Raw genomic sequence first — 24882 nt, forward strand, 5'->3', positions numbered from 1 at the left:
GGGCTATTTAATATCCTATTCTTATTGTTTTTGCATGGAATGGCTGTCTTCAATGGATATACAATTTAGGTATTGGATAAGATTTTGTTCGGTATTTCGATTAACTTTTGAAATGTAAAATAGTATCTAAGTAGGTAGGATAGTGGATGGTGACATAATTATATAAGTCGGACCCAATGAGGGCATAATATTATGATTCTTGAGAAGTTTTTTGAAGATATTTGATTCTAGAACATTGTAGAACTTTTTTGTTAAACCATGACACGCCAGTAATAGTACTTACTAATAGACATCTGTTAAAATGCGACGTTACCCTTGATTTTTATTTGCTTCTAAATAATACAATCTGGTTAGACCAAGTCTCTATAACTTATGTGTAATTTTGGTAATTGAGCTACATTTTACTGTCAAGTATCATAAAATCCGTTAGTTGTTTTCGCGTAGAACTGGAAAAAACATAAATACAACTATCCTCACAAACTTTCACGTTTATAATATTAGTTAAGATATTATGTTTCGATCGATAAAAAAAATACCAGCAATGTTGTTTTCAACACTCGATGTCTTTTATTATACCTAGGCATTCATCTAAATATTAAATGTCTGAATATCATGAAATGGTCCACTTTATTTTCTGCTGATTGTAATGTCTCAAAACACCAAATCAAAAAGCATTACTTAACTTTTCAAACAAAATCTGCAAATGTTAATAATACTTAAATACTTTTAAACACGATATTTCTTAACCAACATTATTATAATAATAAAATAATATAACAATAATTATCTAAGCTACATGTGCAGTGGTCGAGCATGAACTGATATTAAAACTTTCAGCGGCAGAATCTATCGTGATAAAATCTATTAGAATACGGCCTTCGCTATACGATATCATAAAGGCGTGTCTTATAATTTCTTGTTAAACGTTTGAAACAAAGCATTCAGCTCAATCAATAATTTGAGTGAAATCCTTATGACCTATGTCTGTTATCATATATAATGACACATTGATCTCAACTCATCAGTTCACTTGGAATTTTTAGAACATCAACCAAACAAAACTTTAGTGTTCAAAATGTTTATTAAGGTAAAAAATATTATTTATTGTTTTTTATACACAAAATGTTTATTGGAACAGTGCTATAAGTGTGAATAAAAGTGTGAGTTATTAGTGAATGTATCAAGAATTTTGGCAATTATACAACAATTTCTCGATTTTGGATTTATTCGCTAATTGGCCAAAAATCGCTACAAAATCAGTATTTTAAACGTGTGCCTAATACTGCAACGGCTGAATTTTTTAAATTCATTGACAGGATGAAAATTGTTAACATTAGATAAAGCCTTTTTCCTTTTGTTATTTTTTTTCTGATTAATAGTTAATTCATAATATTATACCGATCGGTTGTGTTTTTATTATTGTTCAATGATGTTTCATATTTTATGTATATTCAACTAGCGGTCCGCCCTGGCTTCGCTCGTGGTACATTTTTCGCAATAAAAGGTAGCCTATGTTCTTTTTCAGAGTGTAAAGATTGTCTGTGCCAAATTTCATCAAAATCGGTTGAGAGGTTTAAGCGGGAAAGCGTAACAGACAGACAGACAGAGTTACTTAGTTTCGCATGTAAAATATTAGTAGGGAGTAGGGATAGGGATTAATAGGGATTAGAGTACAAATTCTTCCCATATGTGTGTTTCTTTATGGTTTTTGCAATTGGGCTGCAATTAACGTAAGGTTTTTTTACTACTTATTTAACAAATTATAAAGAAAAAAGTTCAATAGGTACCCATTCATTTTGTATAATTTCATCAGGCATATGGCATTCTTCAGTAGGTATTAGGTAGATTAGGGCTATCGCATATAACAATGGATTCTTACAATATTGTAAATAGTTTTGTGAAATATAATGGCATTATTTTATTTTAAGCTGGCGTGTCTTGCTATCGTCGTTGCTGCAGTGGCAGCGGAACACGGAGAAGCATTTTCATCACAACATGTCACTAAGTTCGAAGGTGTGCCAGAGGTCCGGGAAGAGCGCATTGAATACAACGTATGTTGTATTTATTGAATATTTATTTGTTTGTGTTTGTATGTATACCTATAGAATAGCAATAACAAAAATAGGAAACTAAAAAGTATCACTGAAATTTTTGCTATTATAGCATACTGCTATCGATTGGTAGATAGCAAATGGAAACTCAACTCGCTTTTTAATGGAAACTTAAAATTAAAGAATTAAAAGCTGAAAATTCGTGGTACTTTTGTAAGCCTAGCTTATAAGGTTTCACTTAATTTTTTTTTTGTATTTATTACCGTCACTGTTGATTTACAATTCGCGTTGCAAGTATGAATACCTTCACCTACCAAACTAAATTCTAACAACATGTACAAACACAACTAATATACTATCAATTCATACCCCCAGACATATCCAAAATACGAGTTCGAGTACAAAGTAGACGACCCGGACACGGGCGACATCAAGTCCCAGCATGAGACCCGGGATGGGGGTGAAGTCAAGGGTGTCTACTCCCTGCGACAGCCTGATGGTCATGAAAGAACTGTACACTACCGCGCTGATGACCATAATGGGTAAGATTCGATTGAATTTTTACTGAACATAAGTAGGTAGCCATTGTTGATCTAAATAATTGTTTTTTTCGCGCTTACTTAACGTAACCTGATGAGTTTTCTTTTCATATACATATTTGTATGAGTTGGTGTTAGAAAATTAAAAGCAATATTTAAATCTATCTTTGTTCAAAAAAATATTGTCCTTAATTTATTCAGATAAAAATAAATTTAATTAAATAAATTATTGATTTATACTATGATGTCACAAAGTTTTTTCATTATCTTTTTCAGATTCCGCGCAGACATTAAATACGAAATTCATCACACGAAACAAGAAAGAGATTGAAGAAATTAACGTATTGAATAATTAGTTTATTACCTACATACACTATTGTTATTGCTGAATTTCTTGGGAACAGAAATAATGTAAACATAGCACAAGGCATACTGCATAAATAAAATTGCAAACCAATACAAGATTTTTATTTTATTACTACGAAATACTATATCTATTTTACATACCAAACCAAAATAAGATTAATGTACATACTGTATACGGAGGGTTCCTTTCATTGTATGATATAATAATTTCACTGCAAAAGCAGAGAGCAAGGTCAACGGGTCAAATTGTTGAAATGACTAAAAAATTTCGACTATATAAGCAGGTCCTTACATTCACAAAGTATCAGTGGTGAAATTATAACTGTATCAACATGTACACCAAAGTGAGTGTGATATTTGCAAGATTTTTTATCAAAAAAATAAATTTAATGAGTTTACTTATAAATTTTATATTTATCAAATCTTCTAGATTCTTTCTTTGAGCGCCGTGCTGGCGGTGTCTTCGGCTGGTCTTCTGCCAGCAGCCCACTACTCCCCCGCCGCCGCGGTCTCCTCCCAGAGCATCGTGCGCCACGAGCAGCCCCTTGCTGTAGCCGCCCCAGTCGCCTACCACGCCGCTCCCCGCGTCGCCTACCAAGCCGCCCCAGTCGCCTACGCCGCTCCCGCCCGCTACTCGTCTGCCGCGGCTGTCTCCTCACAGAACATCATCAGACACCAGCCATCCATCGCTGTCGCCGCTCCCGTCGCCTCCATAGCCTACTCCTCCCCCACCCGCTACTCCTCTGGTGCCGCCCTCTCTTCTCAGAACATTGTCCGTCACGGCGTAGCTCCCGTCCAATACGCACAATACGCAGCTCCCGCTCGCGTCGCCGTCGCCCACGCCGCTCCCATCGTCCACGCCGCACCCGCTCATGTCGCCGTCGAGGAATACGATGTAAGTTATCAGTTACCATTGTTTGCGTACCCGGTTACGGGTAGATGAGCTGTGTATAACATTGTGAATGTTTGTGCAGGCGCACCCCAGGTACGACTTCGCGTACTCCGTAGCCGACGGCCACACCGGCGACAACAAGTCCCAGCACGAGAGCCGCGACGGTGACGTCGTGCACGGCGAGTACTCGCTGCTCGAGGCTGACGGCTCAGTGCGCCGCGTGGAGTACACCGCTGACCCACACAACGGCTTCAACGCTGTGGTCTCCAACTCCGCGCCCGCCCACGCTGCTCCCGTAGCCCACGCTCCAGCTGCCATCCTCGCTCACCACTGATCTAAGACATGAAATAAGAAACCGTAGTTAATATCTATTTATTATAAATAATAATAAAGAAACTCACTGGTTATACGAGATATTTTTTTTATAAAACTTACTCCTTATAAAAAATTGTTTGAAATGCTTGATACCAATAATAGTTTATAAATAAATGAAATGAATGAAATTTCAATTACGTGTACAACAGTGAGTCCCTAACTAAGCGAAATACTTAGTCTTGGGCCTTGAGTTCCGCTTCTTAGATATGTACCTATAAAATATGTTATGGACAGTAGGAAGTTAACTAGTAGGTAAATAATCTAATGTAATGGAAGTTAATACAATTAATTTAAAAAATAAAAGAAAAACACAAAAAACATTATTTTGCGGGTTGCAGCACGCAGCAAATAGTAACTTGTAGAGACGTAGAGTAATTATTACTTTTCTATAAGCCACTATGTAGCTAGCTACTAGGTAGTTATTATTTTGTGACCTACAACATGTTTACATGTAGGTGTTACTTGAAACAAATAATTATACTTAAGTAACTACCTAATTATGTACTGAATAACAAATAAATTGCTGCGGGACAGTTTACAAATCTTTTACATTTGCAAAATTAATATAATAGGTAGAGAGAATGCGCCTAAACTGGGTCCTAAAATATGTATCGTTTTTAAATAAAAATTTAATGTTTTAATTTATGAAATCATTACTCTAATAAATTTTAATAAAAAGGGAATCTTAAATGCAACTGCATTTGATAAAATCAAAAACGTACATACTCTGATAAAGTGAAAATAATGTACCTAATAATAAATTTATCAATTATCTACTACGTATAAAATTATGTAAAAAATATTATGTTGAAGTACGAAGTAAGTTTTTAAACGTACATTAGTCAACTTGCTCATTTGTCATAATTCATTCAGTTATAGCTAGGAGCTATATTTTTTAATGTAAATTAGTGCAATTATTGTTATTAGTAGCGGTTGGTAATAGATAATATTATGGTTTGTAAGTAAATAATTAAAAAGTAACTAATTATAGCTAAAAGATTTATCAGCTGGCAAAGGTACATTTATGATTTAAGAGATAATCATTAATCACACATAATCATATTATTATACCATTATTGACATTTCATCAACCATTTATCTACAATTTAAAAATAAGTAATGTTTTATTAGAATTTTATAATAAATATAGTTTGAAAAACTAAAAACACCCTTTCAAGATAGATACTTACACCTAAACAGTAGAAAATAATTCTTTATCTAGGAATCAAGCAATAACCAATACATAGTATTTTTGTGAAAAACGCGTGGGGCGCTTTTGGTGAGCTGATTGTATAAAATAGATTGGTATCTTCATTCTACACCGCACCCCACGCTTTTTTCACAAATATACTATACGTAAGCGTGTTTTTTAGTTTTTCAAACTATATTTATTTTAAGTATCCTGCTCATCTGTCAGCGTTTGTAATGAAAATTTAAATTAGTACGTATAATTCTTAGTAACTGACATGTATTTTTAAAATAAAACACAATTTCACAGCATCTCCATGACAAAGGGGTGTCGTGTATCGTGAGCTCTTGAAAAGCGCCCCACGCTTTTTTCACAAATTCATATACTTACTAAGTCACCAATAATTGATAAGTGTACAAATTTTGAATAACAACTGACCGTTTAAAGTGGGTTGAAATCGTGTGTTAGTCGGTTAGTTTACCTAAGGAAATATTAATTAATCCTGGCCATCCTTAAACGGATAATAATATAAATTCATAAAATTATTGTATTGTCACCTGTCCTTGATAACTGTACAAAATTTGAATGAAATCCGACGCTTTAAAGTGGGCCAAAATCGAGTCGAAAGGAGTCGGTTACATACAAACATACAGGTGAATCTAATAAAAGCATGTTAAAAACCAATTTGATTCATTTCTTTTTTGGCTTTTAATGAACCTATTTAACCCTAGGTATGTTTTTTCTTCCTCTTTAATAGTACACACATATTAATAATATTAAATACATAGTAGTTAAACAGTTTCTTTACAATAGTGTGCTGTCCAATAAAAATACGAATGTGCTATAAAAGTTATATTGAAATTATTCCAGATATAAATAAATAATATAAATCGAATCATCTAAGTAACTGTCCGCTGAAAAGCATCTACAAAATTAAATTATTACTGCTCTACATTTTAGAATGTGGTCATTTATATAATATCTAGACATTTTGTGCTTTATAATATTACTAGCTGTGCCGCGTGGTTACACCCGCGTGGCTCCGCTCCTGTTGCTCTTAGCGTGATAATATGTATATGTATAGCCTATAATACTCGTTGATAATTTAGCTTTCGAATGGTGTAAGAATTTTTGAAATCGGTCCTGTAGTTTATGAGCCTATTCATTACAATCAAACAAACAAACAAAGTATTCCTCTTTATAATATTATTGTAGATTTTGTTGTAACGAATTGAACTTGTCACCCCAACTTTCGCTGGTCTTGATTATTTTAGCAACATAACTATAAGGTGCAAAAACTTGATATGCAGTTGACCATGAGTCTGAAAAGCTATAGTATATAACTTGCTAAAAAAGTTTTAACGGTATCAGTAATAAGAAATTATTCCTATCAAAATGTTCTCAAAAGTAAGTCTTAAATAAAAAGCAATTTGGTTTTATAAAATGAAGTGGATTATAACTACTGTGGATTGTTATAATATATTATTTATTATTCTTATACTTTAGGTATTCGTGGTAAGCGCTGTATTAGCAGTCGCTTCGGCTGGTCTATTGCCGACAGCCCACTACTCCCCCGCCACCGCGGTCTCCTCCCAGAGCATCGTGCGCCATGAGCAGCCCCTTGCTGTAGCCGCCCCCGTCGCCTACCACGCCGCTCCCGTCGCCTACCAAGCTGCCCCAGTCGCCTACGCCACTCCCGCCCGCTACTCGTCTGCCGCGGCTGTTTCTTCACAGAACATCATCAGACACCAGCCATCTATCGCTGTCGCCGCTCCCGTCGCATCGGTAGCCTACTCCTCTCCCGCCCGCTACTCCTCTGGCGCCGCCCTCTCTTCTCAGAACATTGTCCGTCACGGCGTAGCCCCCGTCCAATACGCACAGTACGCAGCTCCCGCTCGCGTCGCCGTCGCCCACGCTGCTCCCATCATCCACGCCGCACCCGCTCATGTCACCGTCGAGGAATACGATGTAAGTTATCAGTTACCATTGTTTGCGTACCCGGTTACGGGTAGATGAGCTGTGTATAATATTGTGAATGTTTGTGCAGGCGCACCCCAGGTACGACTTCGCGTATTCCGTAGCCGACGGCCACACCGGCGACAACAAGTCCCAGCACGAGAGCCGCGACGGTGACGTCGTGCACGGCGAGTACTCGCTACTCGAGGCTGACGGCTCAGTGCGCCGCGTGGAGTACACCGCTGACCCACACAACGGCTTCAACGCTGTGGTTTCCAACTCCGCGCCCGCCCACGCCGCACCCGTTGCTCATGCTCCCATCGTCGCTCATCACTAAAATAGACTTTAGTAAATAAATTTTATTTATTGAATGTTATCTTATATTGAAAAAATAAAACGAATGTGATTTAATATTATTGTTTTTCACTCTTTTCAATTTAATATTGACCGTTTACAAAAGGAGTTAGGAAAGAATCTCAATTTTTAATAATGAACTAGGTACTTCCCCTAAATGTACCTATATCGACTTTTTGTTTAGTTTTTTTTTTTTTGTAATCGTCATGGTAATGGAATATACTTAGTTGCATTAGGCCTCATATTGTAGACAACCCTTTTCAATTTTTAGAGATATTTTGTTAAATTTTATCATTGAGTTATTTGAGAAAGATGCAATAATCAATTGTACAAACAATTTTGTTTCATTCAAGAAAGTGAGAAAATAATTTTGATATTTTGGAATTTATCTTAATTAAAACTAGATAGTATTCAGGTACGTATGTGGATATCACATCAAAAAAAAAATAACAAAATTAAACACCGTCTTTATCTTTGTGTTGTATTTTTGATAGACAATGCTCGGAAGTCTAGTATATCAGGACTTAGTCCCCATAGTAAGAGGTAAAAATTGAAAAAAAATTAAATTTATAATTATAGAAAGATTTTTCAAGTGTATTAAAGTTAATATTAGTTAGCCGAATCAGCATTTAAACTATTACCTGTGTAAATTACCTGTCTAAAACGAGACTAAATGGAGACTAATGGCATCTCGACAAATATACTGCCGTCGTATCAGAGAAGGGCACATTTTGGTGGAACTGAGATAGTTTAAACTTTTTACCATATTCTGCTTCATAGCGTAGAACCGCGATAATACCACTTACTACAAAGAAAAGGCATAATTGACTGTGGGCACAACTGGCGCGTTTCGACCGAACCCTGCCCTCCTTTCCTCACCTCTAATCGCAAATAGTTAAAAGAAAAGGCACAACTCGTCATTTGTGCCTTTTATACGTTAATTAATTGAAACATGCAAGGATCTTTTATTAAGTAGACAGGTCACATCTGGCATTTGAGCCTTTTCTTTGTGTTATGTTGTAGATGTGCCTTTTAACTCCTTTTAATTACATAAAACGAAAATATTTGTGTCATTTGTGCCTTTTTATCTCCGGATTCCTTGGAGATAAAATTCTACAAAAAATTTGAAGAAATGCGCCTTTTTTTTCCTGATTCCAAATATGTATATAACTCAATTATTCAAAAAATGTTAGTTGTGCCCTTTTTTCTTTCAACGGCAGTATAGATGTCATGCACTTGACAATTTGGGAGACGCATTAAAAGTCAGAAGGTCATAAGTAAATTTAAAGCGAATCATTTCATCCGTGATTTTTCCTCAGCTCAGAGTACGCTTAGCACAAGAACTTGACAAGAACTAATAACGTAAACGATTGCTAAAAGTGTCATCTGCCCAAAACTTGACATTGGCAGAATCCGTCCTCACTGGAATCGGGAATCGCCATGAAGAAGTAGACGCATTAAAATAACGTTCTAACATCAAGGGCGCTTCCCAGTTTACGTTTCGACGCAATTCTTTACACTAGCTTTGTAGTTAAATGGATATATTTTATTTTAATAAGTATAATTTTATTGCACGCTCCTCTAGACTCAAACCTCCTAAATTTTTCAACTTAGGACTTGGAAGCCTTAACTGCTTAGGCTAGGAATATAGATCAGGGATTTCTTGCGATTGTCTAATCAGACCGTATAATTGGCGGCGACGTGCCATATATTTGTTTGAATATACACGTTTGTATGAAAAAAATCTGTTGTATATTCCCAGACACTCTACCTAATATATTTAGATAACAAACTTAAGCTATAAATGAAATAAAAAATAACTTTAAGAAAAGAACATAACTATATACATTTTTAACCCATAAACGTAATATTCTATGGAAAAGTAGTTTAAGAAACCGTTTTATTATAATAATTACATATATTTATATAAAACCTAAGTAGGTACATAATAATTGAAGTGTGTAATAGATCTATTATACACATAATATATATAACATATGGTCAAAGTCTCGCAAGAACGAAAGAAACTCTTGTTATTTCCTACCTATTTACCTAGGCTATAGCAATACGAATTATCCCAATACTAATTATACAATTTGTGTACTAATCAAACGACTAGTCTTTGTCGTGTATCTATAAGTAGGGGAAAGTTATTTAAACAAAAGGAGTAGAGTATGCCCAAATTTGTATGAGTCGCGGTTGCACATAAAATATTACAATTTTCAGCTTTTGATAGGTATTATAAAATTAATTTACTACGGTATTTTAACACGTTCACTGCGGCACCTAAAATGCCAAACTTACCGTTGTTGCGGCATGTCTTCCATACTTCACATCGGCAAGTTCACCACTGTGCGTCATGAGCCATTTTTATCACATCGCACCTTCTGACTTTGAAGGTTAATAATTTCATGAAATTTCAAGATATTTCAATTTTTTTTTCAGATAATAATATATATAGTCTTGTATATACCGCATAAATAGCTTTTAGTTTGACCCAATAGTTTAAAAGATATGAGGAAAAATGTAAACCCCTGATTTTGTGAAAAATTATTTGCCATCCCGCACTGCGTTGATACGGCATGTTTACGGTAATAGCGATGGGAAACACTGTAAAATAAAACATCGATATCGATATAAATCAATTTTGTATATTACAGTCTGTTTGTTAACAGATAACAAGGTCGTCGATACAAAAAAAAAACACAAGGAACTTGATAGAGTACTATCAGGAAATTGTTCAGTAACTTTTGTTTTAATGTTTTATATTATTTTCACAACTGTCATCACATTTTTGCATTTATGCTACGAAATAAAATAAAGTAAAAAAACTAAAGCCTCTAAGGTCATCATTGTCATTTAAAAATTTGATAACGACGCGTGCGGTCCTGGTACATCACTATGCGAGACTGACACGCGGCGCGCTCGCAGTACAGTGCGGCATGAGCTCTGAATAACGAATCCTATGGAACTGCCCTATGCATGTACTTTTGCTGCATACCTACGTAAACAAATCGGGGAACAAACATGGCGGACTAGGGACGTTCACTTGTTCGCCTAGTCGATAATATTGTATCGATTGATGAGAGAGTTCAGAATGAGCAATTCAGAATTAATAAGAATTTTGTATTTTTGAATGTTTTGTAATTTTGTATTTTGTAACTTTAATTAACACATAAGATAGGTTTTATCCCGGAAATCACATGGAAACGCGAACTACGCGGGTTTTCCTTTGAAAACGCGGGTTAAGACGCGGACGGAAAGCTAGTACATATCTACTATAAATGCGAAAGTAGGTACCTACTTTCGTTCTGTTTTCACGCTAAAACGGCTTCTTTACATAAGTATCCTCTCTAATCCTATCATATCTTATCCTACTAATAATATAAATGCGAAGTGTATATGTATGTATATTTTTTTTTCATGTCAGAGCAAGCAAAGGGGCAGGTGGGCCACCTGATGGTAAGTGGTCACCACCGGCCAAAAACACTTGCAACACTAGGAGTGTTACAGGTGCTTTGCCGGCCTTTTATGGACAAATAATATTAATAAAAATAATAAATAAAATAATAAAAAATAATTATTAAAGTATATTTTATAGTAATTTAAACTATATTCCGTTTTCACGCTAAAACGGATAAGATAATTTTGATGTAATTTAACATCGGATTTTATTTGACCATGGTGCCATCCATAGGGTACTTTTCCCGCGACTTCGTACGCGTGTACGAAAATAAACGATAGCAGAGCCGCTGGCTAATATATATATATATATATATATATGAGTGACTCAAGCAGATGTTCAGGGGCAAGTATAGTTAAATAACAAACACATTTTTTTTTATAAAATAATTTATTTAAGTAATAATGGTTACTATATATGTTTAGGTACATGCGACAGTATTCACAGATGCGGGCTTCAAGGGTACAAAAGGCTTCTTTGCAAAGTCCAGGTCCAGCAATAACATTTTGGTACCACTTGCTAAGGGTACATGGATGCGGTAGACAGGACTCATACGTTCTGCGGATGTAGTCGTAAGCCTTTGGCGAATAAAAATGAGGGTCAGAGCAAACTTTCTAATTTCTTCTGAGTACTGTTTTGTCAAAGGCAATCCTTTATACTTTAAAATCTGTGCCTATGTAAAAAATCATGAGATCCAGCACATTGCTGTAATAATAAGGATGTCTCCATATTTATTAAATTCTTCTCCTTCAATGCAATAATGATATTTTTAAAGGTTTCAATTTTCAATTTTCAACTTCATTTAAACATTTAATTTTCTTTTTCTGTTTCTCCACTTTTTCTTCTAATTTTTTTAATTCTTCGAGTGCTGAAGCCTAAAAAATTAAATAAATTTTAATTAATGATATTCTCATAATTATACGCATGAATCTATTGAAGTTTCCTTTTTTTTAAAGCTGATAAAAAATTCTACATTTCAAACAAGAATTATTTCATATAGGCATTTTCATATTATATTTGACATGTCAATTAATGCAAATTGAGATGGATGGTCTGCCTGAAAGAGATTAAAATGTTACTTATAACATTGGATATTATGGTTCCAAGTAATAATAGATAGATTGTTACAGAAACATAGACTCAATATTTGGTAAATTGTAAAACTTTTAGTATTTTTTTTTATTAAAAGGATTTATTGTACAAACATAGTGTATTATACTTATGGATAGTATAGCTTTCCAACAACGAAAGAATATAAAAAATTGGACTTGTACTGGTAGTAGTTTTTGTGCATACACAATCAAATCTTTCCTTTTTTACAATATAAAGTACCTATAGAAAAAGATCTTAATAATGTTGGAGATTTATCGGTCAACAGTAAGGGGGTACAGTTTCAATTACTACCTTGGACCTAAAAAAACAAACAGGATGAGCTAAATAAAATCTGTACTAATATTACCTATAAAGCTGAAGAGTTTGTTTGTTTGTTTGAACACGCTAATCTCGGGAACTACTGGTCCGATTTGAAAAATTCTTTCAGTGTTAGATAGCTCATTCATCGAGGAAGGCTATAAGATATACATATATCACCATGCTACGACCAACAGGACTTGAACCACGAGGGTGAAACCGCGCGGAGCATCTAGTTGTTAAATAAAAAGATTGATGAATTATTTACCTTTGCAAATACTGTTGGGATAGCATCATCTCTCAATCTAACGATGTTTAAAGTCTTATTAAATGCGCTCTCTTAAAAGTGCAATGAGCACACATTAATGTTTTTACTTCCTGGCCGGATATTTTCTATGCCAATCTTTTCCAAACATGCCTTTCGCCGCCGCAGTGATTCGTTACTTGGTAAACTAAAACGAGAAAATATACAACAATATATAACTTCGTACGTAATTAATAAACAAATTAATAATTTATCGATAAGGTGTTTATGCGATGATGTTCGACACTAGCACTCATGTTTATGTTTTCGATGCAAAAGAAATAATGAGAATATTGCGGGTTTCTACAGCTCATAATAACTAAGATGATTAAAAGTAAAATGATTAAAAGATTTCTATACACTTGATAATAAAAACACTTTATTATATGCAACAATTTAACGAAATGTTAGCCACTTACCGGTGAAAGGTTAGATTCGGCTTGTTTTTGCTTTGGCATAGGCCACAACCTACTATAGAACACTTCATGGTACCTATTATTAGTTTCAATTATACTTAATACACTCGTATATGGTCGAAAAACACTGGAAAATCGTAAAAATTTCACAATGACATCTTCCCACATGTAAACAAAACCGTAAAGTAAGATGGCGTCCGTGGCAGCAAAGGTACATCGATGCCAATGAAGAGGGCGCTAATAAAAAGAGTGTAGATGCTTTTTCTAAGGTAAAACCACTGTTGTGAGAAAGAGATGGGTATATCATTATTATTTCCGCGTCAAATTGAACAATTACGGCAGTTCCATAGGATTCGTTATTCTGAGGGCATGAGGTGCTTGTCCATGGCAAAATATTTGACATGCCGCACACAAAAGAAACGGTTTCTTTTCTATGCGTGTGTCCAATATTTTGCCATACGATTTTTAAACGAAATTGAGTCCTACTTCAAACTGTGATCACAAAAATATATTTGTCTCTTTTCTAGTCATTGATTAACATATAAAAAACCTCGCCGCACCACGGTGAAAACTGCGATTTTGGGCGCCGCACTGTGGTGTAGTCGCTGATGGCCCGATACTGGACATGCCGCAGTGAACGTGTTAAACGTAGGTAGTAATATTGCCTCACAGAAGATAATTTAATATAAGTATTGTCACATTTTAAATGATATTATATTTAATAAAGGCATTAGGTTAATCTAATTATTACCCGATAAATTAAACTTATAAATGTTTTCCGACTGCTAAGTATTGGCAAATATAATGTAGTGAAAGCATTTGACCTTTTTCATGTATCGTTTTAGTAATTATGACTTTTTTTTGTTTTATATATTTCTGTCTATTTGTTGTTGTTATTTCCAATAAATAAAATATAAATATTATTAATTAGTGCAAATAAAACTGCGTGTAATCACTACATGGTATAAAACAAAGTCGCTTTCTCTGTCCCTATTTCCCTATGTCCCTTTGTATGCTTAAATCTTTAAAACTACGCAACTGATTTTGATGCAATTTTTTTTAGTAGATAGAGTGATTCAAGAGGAAGGTTTTAGTATATAATTTATTAGGTTTTAGACAAAGCGGGCGAAGCCGCGGGCGGTAAGCTAGTTTATATCTATAGAAATATGCGACGCGGCAAATTTAAATATACACTAGGGAATTAATAAATTATATAATTTGTAAATCAAGTTAGTGTAATTTTTTCTTATCTTATCTTCCTGTATGTTTATATGCAACCGAATCCTTTAGATTCAAATACCTATGACCCACTGTTAATGAACAGATTTAGTTCAAACTTTGTACACCAAGGACGGGGTGACAATAAAATAATTTCTTGAGTTTATAAAATAATAAATTTTGTTTTAAGAAGTCCTAGTTCTTCGTTTCTTTAAGTTGATTATATCATTAATGCGTGTCTTAGTGTTTTTTAAGCTATATTTAAGATTTTATATTATATATACCTACTATTTTATCAGAACCCTCTCGAAATACTCGTAGTTATCTAAAAACGACATTTTGCAATATACTTAATATGTATTTTAATTTTGATATGAACTACTATTTTAGTTCGATGTAGAAAGCAATACATTATTTCAGGGGAAAATAAAAGTAGGCTTTGTTAAAACTTGACCTGTCGGCCTTGTTGTGCGATGTGCGGATTGATTTAGTATTTAAACGAACCTTTTTTCAGCTTTTGTATCAGTAGTAGCAACATAATACAATAAACATGTTCTCCAAAGTAAGTGTTATTAGTAATCGACTTCAAAAAAGGAGAGCGATCTCAACTAAACTGTATTTTAATTAAAATAATTCAAATATAATATAACTTTTATAATAAAAATATAGTTATACCAATTAATTCTTTTCAGATCCTGGCTTTGAGCGCCGTGCTGGCGGTGTCTTCGGCTGGTCTCCTGCCGGCAGCCCACTACTCCCCCGCCGCCGCGGTCTCCTCCCAGAGCATCGTGCGCCACGAGCAGCCCCTTGCTGTAGCCGCCCCCGTCGCCTACAACGCCGCTCCCGTCGCCTACCAAGCCACCCCAGTCTCCTACGCCGCTCCCGCCCGCTACTCGTCCGCCGCGGCTGTCTCCTCACAGAACATCATCAGACACCAGCCATCCATCGCTGTCGCCGCTCCCGTCACCTCCGTAGCCTACTCCTCCCCCGCCCGCTACTCCTCTGGCGCCGCCCTCTCTTCTCAAAACATTGTCCGTCACGGCCTAGTTGCCCCCGTCCAATACGCACAATACGCAGCTCCCGCTCGCGTCGCCGTCGCCCACGCCGCTCCCCTCGTCCACGCCGCCCCCGCTCATGTCGCCGTCGAGGAATACGATGTAAGTTACCATTTACCATTGTTTGCGTACCTACAAGTTTACGGGTAGATGAGCTGTGTATAAAATTGTGAATGTTTGTGTAGGCGCACCCCAGGTACGACTTCGCGTACTCCGTAGCCGACGGCCACACCGGCGACAACAAGTCCCAGCACGAGAGCCGCGACGGTGACGTCGTGCACGGCGAGTACTCGCTGCTCGAGGCTGACGGCTCAGTGCGCCGCGTGGAGTACACCGCTGACCCACACAACGGCTTCAACGCTGTGGTCTCCAACTCCGCGCCCGCCCACGCCGCACCCGTCGCTCATGCTCCCATCATCGCTCATCATTAAGTGCAATATAGATGTAATACTTACGATAATCCCTATTTATGAAAGTTTACTTAATAATCGCAGTTGGTTTAAGAATAAACTATAAAAAATAGACCCATTTTGTATTATTTTAATTACCACCATATATTTTCTATACAAGGGTAAAATTGCAACCTACAACTACATAAATTTTAGTTTCTACACATATTTTTGGAATTTATACAGGGTTACTTGTAAAACACCAGTAACCTCGCAGGACAACATAGCTAACATCCTAAGTAACAACATAATTATGTTCTACGACTTTTGATAATTTGTTAGATTTTATTTTCATACAAAAATAAATATTAATTTAATTTTCCGTTTGAATATTATGTATAAACTCTACGCGCATCCCAAAAATTACGTAAACAAGAAGCGAACGAGAGGGGGCTGGTGTTTTACAAGTAACCCTGTATAGAGTAGGTATATTCTAATCATTTCAACATTACAATAATCACGCTAAGTATTATGTATCTTTCCTCCTGTAGTTCTCTAAGTACCTACATCCCTTAGTAATATTGTATAAATTCACACTCACAATTTATTTTTTATGTTGCTTGATAAGCATTGTAAAGCGTTGTTTATTTACATTGAATTTATTGTATAGAAGAAACTGATTTATATTTAAAAACTCATGACCTTTCTTGCCCCTTAAGAGGATGCTCCCTTTCTCATTTCTGGCACTGAGAGACCGGTTACGATTCTAGACGCTAATACAGCCGTAATAAAGTTGAATATCGCGTGCGCTCTTTGATCGCGTTCGAGCTCGAAAAGTAAGTCTCAATTCTTATTTCGTTTATAACTAAAGTAATAATTGATCTAGAGAAAAAATATCTTGGGATTCAATAGTAAACTCTATTTTCTTACTGTTAACATTTATTTTAGACATAAAGTCCAAGTAAATCTTTAAAAAAATGTAATAATCCTTAAAAAAGGCATCATTTCTGAATAAAAAATGAATCGAGCGAAAATGTTACAATTATGTTTCTGTCTTGTACATCGAAAGAAAAAGACCCAATAAATCATATACTAAATTTCCATTTTGATTGTATGTGTGAGTGTTTCAGAATATTAATGCAAATTCACATAAAATTTAGGGAGCTTGCCCTTAATACCATTTACATTACAACAAAAATCTGTCCATTCATATATTTTACTAACTAGCTTTATAATATTATATTGTGCGAACTAGCTATGAGGTATACTGATCCGACTATAACTGATGGATTAATATTTTTGGAATTATTTACGCTTGTGATGCTTATTTTTTCACAAACATATGACTAGCTTTATCTTACTTAAATAAAATTGAAACAAACATACTTTAAAAAAATATAATGAAAATCAGATACACATAAGTTTTATAAGTGCTTTTTTATTGATATAAAAGGTCGTCTATTAATGTTGCGATTGAGCGAGAGCTTTAGCCACTTTGATAGCCTCTGCTTCAATTTGTTCCTTTGGTTTCGATCTGCTTACTATAGCATTAAATCCCTTCTGAGGGTCAGCTGTGTATTCAACTCTTCGTACAGTTCCATCAGCTTCGAGTAAAGAGTACTCCCCTCGAACGATGTCGCCCTCCCGCCTCTCTTGGTGTTGCTTATTGTCACCAGTTTGATTATCCACTACAGAGTATGCAAAGAGGTAATGTGGCTTCTCCTGAAATAAAATTGTTAAATCATATTGAATATTTGTTAGTGGTAATAATACCGTGAGATAAAAACTGGTCAAAGTGAGGATTTGTTTACAAACATTATATACAAATTTCAGCCTCATCTTTCTCCGTTAATTAAATTGAAATAAAATTTTGAAGGAATGTGAAAATGAAAGTTTACCTCATGTTCCGGCTGAGCTTCAACGACGGCTTCAGGATTGACGTGTTGACGAGTTGCATATACCACAGGTTCTACATAAACGACTGGTTCTTCGTTTAAGGATACTATTTCTTCGATAGCGCCAGAATATTGTAAAGGAGCGGCTACAGTATATGGGTAATTCGGAGCCGCATATTGATAGAATTGTTGAGGTAAGATGTTCGAATATAAATTGGGCGAAGGATATATTAAGGGAGCTGATTGATAAGCTACCAAAGAGGATATGTGATTGTGTAAAATATTTGAAGGTACCTCAGGATAAAACGTATTTAGAGGCGAAACAGGGTAACGTGCTGGTTGGATGACTTCTGCATATGACAGAGCCAATAAAGCACAAAAAGTAATTGTCTGAAAATATAAAACACCATTAAATTTCATTTTACTTTTACTTAGGACAAGTTAATTTTTAAGATTTATATGCAACTTACCTTTGAGATCATATTGGTACTTTTACAAACTAGAACTGATGCTCTGTGATGCATTGAACCAGCTTAAATAGTAACAACTGCCAAAATTCAAAAGAATAAGGTAGGCATGTGAACAAATAATATTCTTTGTTTTAACTAAATTCTGTATACGTAACATCTATTACTACATACATTACTGTAAATATCCCAAAAATGTAGTGTTCAATGTTTTGCTAAGTTCTATTGTAGCATATTTTGTAATGTTAAAATAGAACAATAACTGCATTCGTTCCAAAACGAATAGGTGAAACGTAGCAAATGATTTTGTAGCACATACATAAACTTAATGTATTCTGATATTTAAATTTTTTTTTATATTCATTTAGTCAAAGGAATATATACTAATTTCCCTTTGTAGTCATTTCAATTTATTTTTTGCTTGTAGATATTATGATATTATGTTAACAAATAATATTTGTTAATATTATTATCAAATTATATATTTCATATTCAGTTCATTCAAATAAAACTGTATATATTTGCAAACTTAATCTTACAGCTACTTCAGCAACGAATGATAAAAATTTCGGACTCTTAAGACAGATCTTGTATCGTAGAACTTAAATATTTTAAATATTCTATCGTTTAAGGTTGTTTTTTTTTATGATGTATAAGTAATAGGTATCTTTGATGTATTCATGGAAAATTTAGTAGTTATCCTCTTTTATTGTAAAAAAACTACTACACCAAGCTCTTTTCTTATTACATATTATGATAACATTTTTTTTTCGCTATACTGTATTCATTTACAATGAGCCCATGTTCATCAAATAAGTTATTATTATAAAACTCACTTTGATATGTGTTACATGTTCGATAAAAGTTTGATATTATTGCAGGCTTTCCATACGCTTCAATGCTGAGTAACTAATCGGTTGATAATAATAAGTTAAATAATATTTTTGGATGGGATTAAAAATATGCCTTTGCTAAAGTTAATTCTTATTTTATTACATTGTCATTACTATTAATAAATAGTCACATGCATCATGAACACATAAAGTAAATTTAAACAATAATTATTAATTATATAATAACTTAGTGATGAGCGAGGATGGGAGCATGAGCGACGGGAGTGGCGTGGGCGGGCGCGGAGTTGGAGACCACAGCGTTGAAGCCGTTGTGTGGGTCAGCGGTGTACTCCACGCGGCGCACTGAGCCGTCAGCCTCGAGCAGCGAGTACTCGCCATGTACGACGTCACCGTCGCGGCTCTCGTGCTGGGACTTGTTGTCGCCGGTGTGGCCGTCGGCTACGGAGTACGCGAAGTCGTACCTGGGGTGCGCCTGCACAAACATTCACAATGTTATACACAGCTCATCTACCCGTAACCGGGTACGCAAACAATGGTAACTGGTAACTTACATCGTATTCCTCGACGGCGACATGAGCGGGAGCGGCGTGGACGAGCGGAGCGGCGTGAGCGACGGCGACGCGAGCGGGAGCTGCGTATTGTGCGTATTGGACGGGGGCAACTAGGCCGTGACGGACAATGTTCTGAGAAGAGAGGGCGGTGCCAGAGGAGTAGCGGGCGGGGGAGGAGTAGGCTACGGAGGCGACGGGAGCGGCGACAGCGATGGATGGCTGGTGTCTGATGATGTTCTGTGAGGAGACAGCTGCGGCGGACGAGTAGCGGACGGGAGCGGCGTAGGAGACTGGGGCGGCTTGGTAGGTGACGGGAGCGGCGTGGTAGGCGACGGGGGCGGCTACAGCAAGGGGCTGCTCGTGGCGCACAATACTCTGGGAGGAAACCGCAGCGGCGGGGGAGTAGTGAGCCGTCGGCAGCAGACCAGCCGAAGACACCGCCAACACGGCGCTTAATGCGACGATCTAAAATAAAAATATATTACATTTACAGCGTTGCACAAAACAAAACTTATAGATATTATTTTGGTTTTATGGAATTAAGCATGTTATAAGAAAAAATTACGTCTTACAATTATTGTTAAAGTATTTTAATTTAAAATTGTTAATTATAATTGAAATAATCTTATTTAAACACAGCAACAAGCTTACTTTGGAATACATGTTCGTTGTGATTAACAGCTTTTACTGATACTTTGTTCTTAAAAACTTTCGTTTAAATACTAAATAAATTTGCACCGGTTCAAGGTTTACAGGTTAGCTTTGCCAAATATACTCATAAAGTATGTTTAAAACACATACTTTCTCTGTCCGCTGAATATGTTTCACTTTCAGTTATGACAAAATAATGTATCTCAAAATATCCGCTTGAGTAAAAATACAATAAATAATTAACAAATCAATGATCACTGATCAAAATTAGTTCATACAATGAGGTCTACAGTGAGTGAAAGAGTACCTAAATAATGTATTTTGAGTTTCTTAACATTGTCATTAGTTATAAATCGATAATTAAAAATATTTTTTTATTTTATTAAATGGTGATAATGATTTGTCAAAGTCTAAATCAATTAACAAATTATGTGTTATTACTAGATGGGGCCGTATGACCTCTTATTTCCAAACAGCTTACGCCGTGAATTGAACTGACTGGCAAATTCATATTATTATGATCGCAATAACCAGCCATGGTTAATTATATTTCCTGTCAGTTCAATTCTTGGCGTAAACTGTTTAGGAATAAGAGGTCCTGAAGCCTAGATATTTTTTCAAGATTTGCACCGGATGGCTTATCAATTTGTCTAGAAAAAAAACTATAAATCTAAAGCCATCTGTCTCTATCATACTTTAATGTATTATACAAAACCCTTATGGATGGTATTAAAAAAAAACTCATAAAGTCATCACATTAACTTTACAAAAATCGGTTTCTCCGAAAGTTTAGCAATTTCAATATCATTTTATTTACATTCAAATAATTAAAGCTTTCATTCCTCCAATTAAATCTATTTAAATTGTTTCTATCTGCATGTTAAAGAACAATAATTCCGAAACACATCCAGAAAAGAGACAACAGTTACTCTTTCCAATTAATCAAATAATAGGTGAATAACATAATGTTAAATACTAAAATATTAAAAAGCTGTAATTGTAACATGTAAATGTTCCTGTGTTTTTTTTTTCTAATACGTTGGTAACGATCAAGTTTGAAGTTTTTGCACAAACTACTAAATACTACGTGTTATTTGTCCATGTAGAGCTTCTATGTAAATTTAACGATAAATAAATTGCAAAATAATTATAATAATAATACGCATTTTTTTTTGTTTAATATTTTAAAGGTTGAACCAGTATAGAAAACTATATTATTTGTTTGAATTAAATCATCTAGTTATGTACCTCGTAATTCTGCTTCGACAATTTGCTAGGAGTTTGAAATTGCCTAGATTTTCTTGATTTTTATGTGCGCTTCATAGTACAGTATAGAATAAAACAAGGTCGCTTTATATACCTACCTTATATACCTATATCCCTAAGTATGCTGTTAGTAAAAATAAAATAAATAATATGCTTGAATCTTTAAAACTACGCAAACCATGGGCGGAAAGATAGTTTCGAATAAATAAATGAATATTTGGGTTTGCTTGGATTAAAAATAAAACTGCAGTGCTGTTTACATTACACGGTGTTGTGCTGGTGACCTGCAGATAAGTACATTTCTTCATCTGTTTAATACTTATAATAAATTATTTGGGATATTAAAGGTGCTTTATTTGAAAGTTAGTCGGAAAAAAAAAACGTCAAAGAAAAATTCGAAACATTTGGAAAGAAATTGTTAAATTCTTTGCTTAATTAAACAAAGCCTAATAACATAGACGAAATTGATGAAAGTAAATTGTAAATTGTAACTAAGTTGTTCGGTATTTCACAGGGATATCCTACTACTATTATAGAGGCAAAAGTTTGTATGGATGTATGGATGTATGGATGTTTGTTACTCTTTCACGTAAAAACTACTGAACCGATTACAATGAAATTTAGCTCACATATTATAGAGGGTAACTTGGATTAACACATAGGATAGGTTTTATCCCGGAAATCCCACGGGAACGAGAACTATACGGGTTTTTCGGTTAAAAGTTGTTCCTCGAAAAACAATCTACAAAAATGGTGTGACATAATTTCTTCGTAAAATGAAAAAAAAAGTTTTATTGAAAAATATAAATAGCTCTAATTTCTGAACATTTTCGCTCATAACTTTTTTTATTTATGTTCTACGACAAAAAGTTACTGGACTAAAGTTGTAGAGAATTTAATTTGCAACGAATAATGTTAACATTTTTTTTATCAGATTAATAGTTTAAGAGATATATCGTAAAAACCATAATAACCGCTATTTTCAAGATGGCGGCCGTGGGACAAGGGTGGCGACCCCACAAACTTGGTGATAGCTTCACACTAACCCCCCTACACATCAAAAAAATAAAATTGCGTCCTCTAAAAAACGCAACCCCAAATGTAACTTTTCAATGGACTAATAATAAAGATGCAAGTATATAAGTGTATAATTTTAGTAGGAGGAATAAACAAAATAAAACCAGATTATTGGTATTTGAATTAATTGTTTAATTTAACCTAGATTTTCCGAATTGAGTAGTGACTAGAGTTTGGAATCACTGAATTTAGTGATGAGCGACGATGGCATGTGCGGAGTGGGCGGGCGCGGAGTTGGAGACCACAGCGTTGAAGCCGTTGTGTGGGTCAGCGGTGTACTGCACGCGGCGCACTGAGCCGTCAGCCTCGAGCAGCGAGTACTCGCCGTGCACGACGTCACCGTCGCGGCTCTCGTGCTGGGACTTGTTGTCACCGGTGTGGCCGTCGGCTACGGAGTACGCGAAGTCGTACCTGGGGTGCACCTACACAAAAATTCACATTGTTATACACAGCTCATCTACCCGTAACCTGGTAGGTACGCAAACAATGGTAACTGATAACTTACATCGTATTCCTCGACGGCGACATGAGCGGGAGCGGCGTGGACGAGGGGAGCGGCGTGGGCGACGGCGACGCGAGCGGGAGCTGCGTATTGTGCGTATTGGACGGGGGCAACTACGCCGTGACGGACAATGTTCTGAGAAGATAGGGCGGCACCAGAGGAGTAGCGGGCGGGGGAGGAGTAGGCTACGGAGGCGACGGGAGCTGCGTATTGTGCGTATTGGACGGGGGCAACTACGCCGTGACGGACAATGTTCTGAGAAGAGAGGGCGGGGCCAGAGGAGTAGCGGGCGGGGGAGGAGTAGGTGACGGAGGCGACGGGAGCGGCGACAGCGATGGATTGTTGGTGTCTGATGATGTTCTGTGAGGAGACAGCCGCGGCGGACGAGTAGCGGGCGGGAGCGGCGTAGGCAACTGGGGCGGCTTGGTAGGCGACGGGAGCGGCGTGGTAGGCGACGGGGGCGGCTACAGCAAGGGGCTGCTCGTGGCGCACGATGCTCTGGGAGGAGACCGCTGCAGCAGGGGAGTAGTGGGCCGCTGGCAGCAGACCAGCCGAAGACACCGCCAACACGGCGCTAATTGCCAGGACCTGTAGAAAAAAAAATTATATAGTCACTTTGTGCTTTATGATAAGCTTATTATGATGCATATCTATATTTAATTGTCCTGACCACTTTTAGTGTTAAAACAATTATATTTTGATCTTTCTTTATCATAATTCACTACTAAACCAATACCAATATATTTTATTTCTTCACACTATTCATGATTTTTTTTACTTACTTTTGAGAACATGTTTGTTGTATTGTACTGATTCGACTGATACATATTTATGATAAAATTGAGTTTATATATACTATGTACTTGCAAGTTGAGTCCTAAATTGACAAGGCCGACCGGTCAGGATTTTTGCGAGACATTTTTTACGGCTTGATGCATTTCATACTTCAACTTTCTTAACCATAATTAATTTTCTCCTGTGAAATTGTCATTAATACGCATATTCAACTAATATTTTTATTTTGTGAAAAACTTTTCAAATGTTAACTTTCATTTATTTATTATTAAAGAATAGAATAGAATAGTAGTTTAATTCTTCGAATGAAAATTAAACACCAAATAAGCGTTAAACTCTAGACCGGCGCGACTAATTCAGCAAACTTTTTTGTAAAGGTACTTGGAAGGTTCTTATGGAGAGAAAAATGGTAGTAGGGCAGAACAACGTCTGCCAGGATAGCTAGTTTCAAATAAAATAAATAAAATAAAATAACATTTATTTGCCAAAAACATGGTAAGTACAGAGAGGTGTGAAGAGATAATTGTTCAACATGTTTCGCTTTGTATAAAGCATGCAAATATATGCGTAAAACAGATATTAGATCTAAATCCCAATACAATAAAATGAAATATCATTCTATTTTCTATATTCTATTTGTTTATAAACTTTTTAAATCTACACATGCATATTATATACATATACGATGTAACAATTATCATTTAAGGTCAAAAAATTCTTTTTGGCTATAAAAACAATTAATGATCAGCCATTTCTGTAGCTTATTTTTAAACACATTTTTATAACTATAATAGGTCCACTTTTAGAGTAAAGTGCAGTTTTACAACGAGGCATACTAAGTTTGTCA

General features: G+C 35.7%; 5 protein-coding genes and 1 long non-coding RNA gene across 6 annotated transcripts; 3 read left to right on the forward strand and 3 right to left on the reverse strand.

Moving 5' to 3' along the window:
* The first annotated feature begins 953 nt into the window (after window positions 1-953).
* Window positions 954-3047, forward strand: LOC123692273 (cuticle protein 19-like). Its single transcript, XM_045636999.1, has 4 exons — window positions 954-1087; window positions 1929-2051; window positions 2427-2593; window positions 2867-3047. Exons 1-4 carry the CDS (start codon window positions 1076-1078, stop codon window positions 2919-2921), a joined length of 357 nt encoding a protein of 118 aa, XP_045492955.1. The 5' UTR covers window positions 954-1075; the 3' UTR covers window positions 2922-3047.
* A 124-nt stretch (window positions 3048-3171) lies between these two features.
* LOC123692257 (cuticle protein 18.6-like) lies at window positions 3172-4255 on the forward strand. The gene is made up of 3 exons (XM_045636981.1): window positions 3172-3300; window positions 3387-3851; window positions 3931-4255. Exons 1-3 carry the CDS (start codon window positions 3289-3291, stop codon window positions 4180-4182), a joined length of 729 nt encoding a protein of 242 aa, XP_045492937.1. The 5' UTR covers window positions 3172-3288; the 3' UTR covers window positions 4183-4255.
* Window positions 4256-6796: 2541 nt separating this feature from the next.
* LOC123692250 lies at window positions 6797-16019 on the forward strand. The gene is made up of 7 exons (XM_045636972.1): window positions 6797-6819; window positions 6919-7380; window positions 7460-7672; window positions 11019-11030; window positions 15316-15538; window positions 15611-15690; window positions 15774-16019. Exons 1-7 carry the CDS (start codon window positions 6808-6810, stop codon window positions 16017-16019), a joined length of 1248 nt encoding a protein of 415 aa, XP_045492928.1. The 5' UTR covers window positions 6797-6807.
* Window positions 12031-13652, reverse strand: LOC123692278. The gene is made up of 3 exons (XR_006751510.1): window positions 13319-13652; window positions 12864-13047; window positions 12031-12060 (listed from the first exon to the last, which is right to left on the reverse strand). It is a non-coding gene; the product is annotated as an uncharacterized LOC123692278 (long non-coding RNA).
* A 1419-nt stretch (window positions 16020-17438) lies between the features above and the next one.
* Window positions 17439-18354, reverse strand: LOC123692629 (cuticle protein 21-like). Its single transcript, XM_045637392.1, has 3 exons — window positions 18343-18354; window positions 17876-18262; window positions 17439-17699 (listed from the first exon to the last, which is right to left on the reverse strand). The coding sequence occupies exons 1-3, from the start codon at window positions 18352-18354 to the stop codon at window positions 17439-17441; spliced, it is 660 nt and encodes a 219-aa protein (XP_045493348.1).
* Window positions 18355-19124: 770 nt separating this feature from the next.
* On the reverse strand, window positions 19125-24044 carry LOC123692276. The gene is made up of 6 exons (XM_045637001.1): window positions 24023-24044; window positions 23244-23828; window positions 22935-23160; window positions 19897-20127; window positions 19745-19824; window positions 19125-19665 (listed from the first exon to the last, which is right to left on the reverse strand). Exons 1-6 carry the CDS (start codon window positions 24032-24034, stop codon window positions 19420-19422), a joined length of 1380 nt encoding a protein of 459 aa, XP_045492957.1. The 5' UTR covers window positions 24035-24044; the 3' UTR covers window positions 19125-19419.
* Between the last annotated feature and the right edge of the window lie 838 nt (window positions 24045-24882).

The sequence above is a fragment of the Colias croceus genome, chromosome 6 (assembly GCF_905220415.1).
Source record: "Colias croceus chromosome 6, ilColCroc2.1".
Taxonomy (NCBI): domain Eukaryota; kingdom Metazoa; phylum Arthropoda; class Insecta; order Lepidoptera; family Pieridae; genus Colias; species Colias croceus.

What these genes read in the sequence shown, in the direction of transcription:
- LOC123692273 (XM_045636999.1), top strand. An exon ending in AAGAGCGCATTGAATACAAC is followed by an intron (nt 2,052 to 2,426) that starts GTATGTTGTATT and finishes TCATACCCCCAG; the next exon opens with ACATATCCAAAATACGAGTT. An exon ending in CGCGCTGATGACCATAATGG is followed by an intron (nt 2,594 to 2,866) that starts GTAAGATTCGAT and finishes TATCTTTTTCAG; the next exon opens with ATTCCGCGCAGACATTAAAT.
- LOC123692257 (XM_045636981.1), top strand. An exon ending in TCGCCGTCGAGGAATACGAT is followed by an intron (nt 3,852 to 3,930) that starts GTAAGTTATCAG and finishes ATGTTTGTGCAG; the next exon opens with GCGCACCCCAGGTACGACTT.
- LOC123692250 (XM_045636972.1), top strand. An exon ending in TCACCGTCGAGGAATACGAT is followed by an intron (nt 7,381 to 7,459) that starts GTAAGTTATCAG and finishes ATGTTTGTGCAG; the next exon opens with GCGCACCCCAGGTACGACTT. An exon ending in TCGCCGTCGAGGAATACGAT is followed by an intron (nt 15,691 to 15,773) that starts GTAAGTTACCAT and finishes ATGTTTGTGTAG; the next exon opens with GCGCACCCCAGGTACGACTT.
- LOC123692629 (XM_045637392.1), bottom strand. An exon ending in AAGCTCAGCCGGAACATGAG is followed by an intron (nt 17,700 to 17,875) that starts GTAAACTTTCAT and finishes ATTTTATTTCAG; the next exon opens with GAGAAGCCACATTACCTCTT.
- LOC123692276 (XM_045637001.1), bottom strand. An exon ending in TCGCCGTCGAGGAATACGAT is followed by an intron (nt 23,161 to 23,243) that starts GTAAGTTATCAG and finishes ATTTTTGTGTAG; the next exon opens with GTGCACCCCAGGTACGACTT. An exon ending in CGCACATGCCATCGTCGCTC is followed by an intron (nt 20,128 to 22,934) that starts ATCACTAAATTC and finishes CCGCTGCGGTTT; the next exon opens with CCTCCCAGAGTATTGTGCGC.